The 8,049-nt window shown below is 40.9% G+C and overlaps 1 protein-coding gene across 3 annotated transcripts in view; it reads right to left on the reverse strand.

The window, feature by feature from the left end:
• The window catches only part of Frg1 (FSHD region gene 1), a 23,542-nt gene extending 15,836 nt beyond the window's left edge, over window positions 1-7,706 (reverse strand). For all 3 annotated transcript variants that reach the window (XM_055593517.1, XM_055593515.1, XM_055593516.1), the window contains exons 1-5: window positions 7,498-7,706; window positions 6,108-6,178; window positions 5,204-5,329; window positions 4,506-4,563; window positions 3,342-3,456 (exon numbers count right to left, since the gene is read on the reverse strand). In XM_055593517.1, the coding sequence (XP_055449492.1) occupies window positions 3,342-3,456; window positions 4,506-4,563; window positions 5,204-5,329; window positions 6,108-6,178; window positions 7,498-7,559 (432 nt within the window). In that variant the 5' untranslated portion in view covers window positions 7,560-7,706. The remainder of the gene's footprint in view (window positions 1-3,341; window positions 3,457-4,505; window positions 4,564-5,203; window positions 5,330-6,107; window positions 6,179-7,497) is intronic.
• Between the last annotated feature and the right edge of the window lie 343 nt (window positions 7,707-8,049).

Consider the following 8,049-nt stretch of genomic DNA (forward strand, 5'->3'; position numbering starts at 1 on the left):
ACACACACACACACACACACACACACACACACACACACACACACACAAAGGTGATCTAGATAAAATCCACCAAAGAATAGAGGAGTCAGAGTCCTAATTGGATATCTTCCATCACCAAAGAGCTTCCAGGACTGGGAATGGTTACATCTAACTAAGTTGTTGGCCAAAGGGTCCAAAGGAAAGACTCTACCTAGCATTGTATCAAAGCAGATACTGAGACTCATAAACTTTGGGCAGAGTGTAGGGAATCTTAGGAAAGAAGGGGGAGATAGTAAGACCTGCAGAGGACAGGAGCTCCACAAGAATAGCAAACAAGGGCACAGGGGTCTTTTTTGAGACTGATAATCCAACTAAGGACATTCATGGATATAACCTAGAACCCTTGCTCAGATGTAGCCCATGGCAGCTCAGTATCCAAGTGGGTTCCCTAGTAAGGGGAACAGGGACTGTCTCTGACATGAACTCAGTAGCTGGCTCTTTGATGAGGGAGCAGCTTTACCAGGCCACAAAGGAGGACAATGCAGCCAGTTCTGATGAGACTGGTAAGCTAGGGTCAGATGGAAGGGGAGGAGGATCTCCCCTATCTGCAGACTTGGAGAGGGGCATAGGAGGAGATGAGGGAGGAAAGGTGAGATTGGGAGGGGAGGAAGGAGGGGCCTACAGCTGGGATACAAAGTGAATAAACTGTAATTAATATACAAAATAAAAAAAATAATTAAAAAAGGGTCTAATTGGGTTCCCTAAACAACTCAGGCTAGTGCCAAGGTTATTGTTTGGCCTGTACAAAATACCTTATTACTGAAGACAACAACTGCATAATTCATTTAACATGGAGAGTTTGAGCTGGTGCCTACCTAGAGCCTTTACTCCTGTGGATCAGTGTTCATGGTACTGGAAGGATGTCTGCTCACTATCAAAGGAGAAAAGTAAACACCAACGCAGCTACAAACCCTTTTCTCTACAATGGTGACCTGCTGGCAAGACGCACCAGTGCAGCGGTGTAGAAGGCTGGTGAGAGCAGTAAGCAACCAATGTCTGGTTTATTTAAGGCCTACTCCATGAGATGGAACTGCTAAGGTGTCCAAGAACCTGGAAGTAGATAGGCCAGGGACCTAGCGGAAAACTAAACACTATTGTTCCGCTAAAGGAATATAGCAATATAATGACACCCAATGACAATCTACTGTAATCACAGTGCCGTTGTTTGGCCATTATCAGAGAAACTTCCTCCTGCAGCAGATGGGAAAAAGTACACAGGCCCACTGCCAGACACTTTGGAACACCAAGTATTAAATGGAATGCCTCCATTAACTCCCTCCCCCAGGGCTCAGTGAATCCCATAGAAGAGGTGGTGGAAAGCATGTTAAGAGTGAGAGGGGATAGAGGACACCAACAAATCAAGCATGGCTGATGCACATAAGAACTCACAGAGACTGGTAGCATGCACAGGGCCTGCAAAGGTCTGCACTGCACGGGTTCCTGGAGCTGAAAGGTAGAGTGGACACATACCTCCATCCCTAACCTAAAAGCCATCTTTAACTGGTAACTACTTACAAATAAAAACTTAATTTTCTCTAAAAGTTAAGTGTCTCACTGGTGAACCACTGTTCCACTGTTAAGAGTAGGTTCCATGTCCAGCAATAGGCAGCCTACATAAAAGGTAGTCAGTGGCATTTTTGGAAGTTCTTTGTTTCATAATACTGAGTCAAAACAAGGCATTCTTTTTTTTTTTTTTTTAACTAACCTTACAGATCCTATGCTTATATATTATGGCTTCAGATTTTGTGTTTTAATGAGATTCCTCTATGTGCAAACATGCGTATCTCTGTTATGTGTTTCTCGTGCTTTTTCTTTGGTTGATTCTTGTGTTTGTTTTGTTCTATTCTGACATTTGTTTTTGTTTCATTATATTATATTTCATTATTGTTCTCCAGGTGCCTGTCTGTTTTCTAAGGACACAGAAAGGGTGGGGATCCTAATGGGTGGGAAGGAAGAGAGGAACTGGGAGGAGTAGAGGGAGGAGAACTGTAATCAGATATACTGTATGGAAAAAATCTACTTTGAATAAAAGAAACAACCCAAAACAGTAAGTAAGTAAGTACTGTTAAGTATAGTTCTTGCTCATGAGATGTCAAGCCGTGTTTCTTAAAAAACTAACTGTTTGAAAGTCACTGACTCAAGATTTTATCATAGGGGAATGAAAGTAATTACCTCTTCTTGGGAGAATAGCTAATTTATTGCCAAGTAATACACCAAGGCACTATATTATTATTACTAATTATTTTTATTATTTTTGGTCTGTGTGCTTAAATGTAGTAGTGTAAGAGTGTGAGGTGTATGCATGTATGTGTATATTCCTACACATCTGAAGGCTGTCTTCCTCTGTTACTCTCCATCTTATTCCTTTGCGCATGGCTCAGTGAACCTGGAGTTAGACTGGAGGTCAGCAGGCCCACAGCGCCGGCATTATAGGCCTGTGCAGCCTCATCCGGCTGTTCTGCCGCTGCTGCAATCTGACAGGTCCCATGCTGATGCTGCAGTGTTCTTGTCAATGAGCCATCTCTCTAGCCCTGATGCATGCTGTGCTGAACTGGACACACCACTGTTGCTGGACAGCTGCTACTTCAACTTCTCTTCCGGCTTTTTCTTTTTTTTTAAAGATTTGTTTATTCGTGTATCTTATGTAGATGGACACTCTGTCTTCATTTACACATCAGATCCCATTACAGATGTCGTGAGCCACCATGGTTGCTGAGAATTGAACAGGCCCTCTGTAAGAGCAGCTAGTTCTTGATACATTACAGTGGAGTATTTTCTAAAATTGGTGTATCTTTAATTAAATTTGTTTATACTGTTTTCTTTCATACACTGAAACTTACAGTTCTAAAAAGATATTTAATGAGAAATACCATTATTTACTATTTTAGGCACAAATTGTCAGTAACACAGCTAAATTAGCATTCTCTATGTCCTCTTATCAGTCTCTAAAGGTTCTGAACCAATTTATGTGAAAAAGATGCTACTGAAACACCCTGAGATTTGCTTTTTTTTTAAAAAAAAAACCCAACAAGTAAATGCAAGTGTCCTTATCTTTTCATGAAAAATAAGACGACACGGCCTCAACGGTGGACAGAAACCAGACTGGGAAAGGTCCTCCTTTTTGTTGCATTGTATTGATATCTTTATAGGGTTTTAAGAGCATTCTGAATTTTTTCCAATTTAACGTATAACACTATTGAAATCTACCTTTATTGTCATATTACTAACTTTAGAGAATGTGCTTTTGCTGACAATGATTTCTGTTAAACTGGCAGAGCACCTTTATAAGTAACAGTACTTACGTCTTGAAAAACTGGTTCCCACTGTTCTCTTGGCCCAATTGCATCCGAACGCCCAACAACAAGCCCGTCTGAGTTTATACCAAGATATTTTCCATAGCCAGATTTCAAGGCAATTCTTTGGTTTAATGAAAAAGGTAAATGTTAAAAACTGAGAGTAAGCAGCACTCAGAGAGGCAAAAGCAGGTGGATCTCTGTGAGTTTGAGGTCAGCCTGGTCTACAAAGTGAGTCCAGGATAGCCAAGTCTACACAGAGAAACCCCCTGTTTTGAAAAACAAACATCAATAACACCAAAACAAAAAACTTGACAGTAAGAATTTAACTATAGAATAAAAAAAAAAATAATGTATGTACTTACATATTTGTGTGTATGTATATGCATATATAGTAATAAATCCAGACCAGACATGTTTAGAGTGGATATTATATTCTCTACTTATAACCTTACATTTTGCTTTCTGATCTAATCATTACATAGTATCTTATATATATTATACAGTATCTTATATAGTCATCTTTATTGTCCTATCGTAGATATATAAGTCATCTTTTATGTTATTATAAAAAATCTTACTGATTTCTCTGTTTTATATATATATAAAACTGTTAATTTATCTTTAGAAGAGATTCCTAGAACAGGAAGCCACTGGATTGAAAATTATCAACTTATGATTGTAAAACAGGGTCTTTTTTAGTAACTCAGGCCAACTCCTACCAGGCTTGGTGATAAGAGCACAGATGTTAAAATTTTAGTTTTTCAACCTACTTTCAAGAAAAAGCTATAAAAGCTTACCTTCTCACCACAAAGTAAGAGCGATTTTATTGAGGGAGAGAGGTGCTGGGAACTAAAATCACCAACCTAATTCTCTAAACTATGCACCTACCTAAAAATTATGTCAACCATGTACTTCTGAAAAAGTATACCCTGGTTATGGTGGCATGTGCCTTTAGTCCTAGCACTGAAGAGGCAAAGACAGTTGGATCTCTGTGAGTTAGGGGCCATCTTGGCCTACAGAGTAAGTTACAGGCCAGCCACAGCTACATAGTAAAACCCTGATCCTCCTGACTCTTGTCCCTTATGTCTGGTATTAAAGGCAGCCATTACCACACATGGTTAAGTGAAATTAAATTTTAAGGCTTTAAAATACAGTTCAACTAAAGCTTACCTGGAATCAGATAATTTGACAGCAGTAAACTGCTCTGGAGGACTGGGGCCCTCATCAACTATAGGAAACAAAAATGGAAAATAAATATTTGTTATAAATATATTATATATTTTCTGCTTTAAAAACTAGTTTTTTTTTCCTCCAAATTACACACAATGATATTACAATATTTGGATACACTAAAATACTATACTAAGACATAATTTCTTTTTTTTAATTAATTTTTATTTTTTTATATTAATCACAGGTTATTTGCTTTGTATCTCTGCTATAGCCCCCTCCCTCATTCCCTCTCAATCACACCCTTCCTCCCTCCCTCATCTCCTCCCTGCTCCTTTCCAAGTCCACTGCTAGGGGATGTCCTCCTCCCCTTCCATCTGACCCTAGCTTATCAGGTATCTTCAGGACTGGCTGCCATGTCCTCCTCTGTGGCCTAGCAAGACTGTTCCTCCCTTGAGGGGGGGGAGGTAAAGGAGCCAGTCGTTGAGTTCATGTCAGAAATAGTTCCTGTTCCCCTTACTAGTGAAACCCACTTGGTTACTGAGCTACCATGTGCTACATCCAAGCAGGGGTTCTAGGTTATATCCTTATATGGTCCTTGGTTGGAGAAACAGTCTCATAGACTTTTACACAAACTTTGTAACATTTTACTGACAGGCCCTGCCATCACTGTGTCACTATTCATCCCCCACACAAACCTTCTCGATGTGGCGCTCCCAGTGTAAACAGACCATTGTCCAGTGCATGGATATAGGCTCCTTTATCCATTTCAATGGCAATGGTTCCTGAAATCTCCCCAAAGTTGGACACAGTCCACCAGATTCCTACAAAAAAAAAAAAAAAAAAAAAAAAAAAATTCAAGATTTAACTTTTTTATTTTAGGGTCACCCAAAGGTTTTCTGTTGTTTTTTTCATTATACTTACTTTTAAAAGCCTGTATCTGACAATCATAAAAATCACTACAGAGAAACCTGGCTTATTCTTTATTGACTTCCTCCTAACTGTACCACCTTTTATCACTGTACAATCTTTAGCACTTGACATTGACATAATCCTAAACCATATTCATACCTTAGCAGTTTTGCATGAACCTGTTTGTTTATATGGGTGGATTCTTGTGATTAACATCATAGTCAAGATCACTCTTACCACATGCAAAATACAAGATGGTAAGAGAATAGTGTCTGTGACTGTAGACTCTATCCTTGCATACTTTCCAGTGGCAATGTCTGTATGAGTTCAACAGAGGTACTTCCCAGCAATGCAGTGTCTCCTTTTCCTCAGTGCTTGTCTGAGACTAATACCAAGTTCTCCATGTACTAAGGCTTTCCTGCACACCTACAACAAAGCTTTATGCTTTTCATAGTGTATAAAACCTACTTGGTTAACAGCACCAAGTAGGTATGACAGGCCTTTAGAATTATGGGTCAGGCTCTGTCTCCTAAGGAGTTTCTGTTCCACTCCACAGTTCTGATGATAAGGACGAACAGTAGTGACATCTACTGAGCTTGTGAAGAGAAGGCTCTGATGAGCAGGAAAAGACTTCAAGCGGACACTAACAGAAGCTAACTTTTCATAAAATAAGGAACTGAAGTGGCTCACCCACAATATCAAGTTGGGCTTCCTCATCTTCTTCTCGTTTTCTCTTCTTATCTTTGTTCTTTTTCTTTTTACTGAAAAAAAAAAAAAAGATATACACATGAATTTGGACATACTGATATATGTGTTAAAACTTACAGGATGAAAACTCAGGAGTCATACCAGCTATATCCTGACTTACAGAAAAATTATCTTTAATAATTTACAGATATTTTATTTAAAATTCTGACAAGCTGCTTTTGCCCCTGTGTTTACATTGCTCCATTAAAAGCACAATCTATAGACACTGCTTAAAGAAGCAACTTAAGCTTTTCTTTAAGCAACTTAAAGAAAAACAAAACAAAACAACCCCCAACATCCCTAATTTCTCTGTCAATCAATTTCCCCACTTACAAGGATAATAATGGGCCCAATTCCAAGGTTATTATGAGGATTATGAGTGAGTATGTGTCTTCTTCTATTGCTGAAGAATGGAAAGTGCTAAGTTTTGGTCAACTTAACACAAGCTAGAGTCATTTGCAAAGAGGGACCCTCAACTGAATAAATGCACCCACCAGATTTTGGCCTGTAGGTAAACCTGTGGGATCATTTTCTTGATTAATGATTGATATAGGTGGGCCTACCTCTTAGTGGGCAGTGAGTGGGTGGCCTAGAGTTGTGTGAGAAAGCCAGCCAGCCAGCCAGCAAGCAACAGTTCTCCATGGCCTCTGTATTGGTTAGATTCTTGCTTTGAGTTCCTGCCCTCGTTATGGACTCAAGATGTAAGCTGAGACAAACCCTCTCCCCAGCCCATGAATTTTGTCAGGGTGTCTTAACACAGCAACAGAACCCCTGAGGAGCCTCAATGGAAAACATTTTTCAGAAAGCTAAACACCGAGTTACTATACATACTTAGGTGAATATATAAAATATGTATTTACAATATATTACATATATATTGTGTGTGTATATATATATCTCCAAGGGAAATGAAAAAAGTATGTCCACAAAACCCAGCATATTGATAGCAGTATTATCTCAAAACACTTATCAAATGAAGAAAGAACAGAACATGCAGTCAACATACAGAAAGAAAACCATTCAGCCATAAATTAAAACTAATACACAGCACCACAGTACGGCTGCCTCTCAAATCAAAATGAAATAAGCTATGTGCAGTGACACACGCTTTTATTCCCCCCCTCCCCCGCCCAACCCGGGCATGTGGGAGGCTGAGCCAGGTGGACTTCTCTCTCGGAGTTCCAGGTCCCCACCAGGGCTACATAGTGAGATCCTGACTCAACAACAACGTAAATGAAAGAAGCCGCTAGTGGGGTGGCCGTGGAGGCTAGCGCGGCCCCGGCCCCCAGGGATGATGCACAGAACCGAGACTCGCGCCCGAGCTCCGCCTCACCTCTTAGCCTTTGTGCCCTTGAGCACGAGTTTGGTGGATTTCACATAGGAATATTCGGCCATGGTTCGGCACTCTGAAGTGGAAGCCTCTGGTAGAGCGCCTGTGGGCCGGAAGGAAGACGTGGAGAAGGAAGGAGAGCGGCCGCAACGGCAAGAGCTGAGGGAGGCTGTCTGAAATCCTCCGCCTTCTTCAACCCAAGGCTACAAATCTCCCACTTCCTGTTTACAGTGGTCGAGGCGCTACGGCGGCCGCTGAGGGTCCAATCGCGTCAGCGTGCTGATGGGAAGACCCGGATGTTCGGACTTTTTCCAACAGGCAAGGGGAACAAAGGCGCACCCTTGTGGAAGCGAAGGTTTCTAACAGCTTCTTGCAGCTAACGCTGCGGAGAGCAGGCTGGGATTTGATTGAGCCAAATGTTGAAATGAACAAATCTGTCTGCCTACTCTCTTTGCATTGGACAAAGCCGGATGCTCCAGGCAGCCACCCAGGGCGGGGCCTGCGCAGGGTAACCGGGATTTATGTTCTGTGGAGGTGTAGGTCACAGCCTTGGCC

This window comes from Psammomys obesus, unplaced genomic scaffold, assembly GCF_907164565.1.
Source record: "Psammomys obesus unplaced genomic scaffold, mPsaObe1.curated_primary_1811, whole genome shotgun sequence".
In the NCBI taxonomy this organism is placed as follows: Eukaryota; Metazoa; Chordata; class Mammalia; order Rodentia; family Muridae; genus Psammomys; species Psammomys obesus.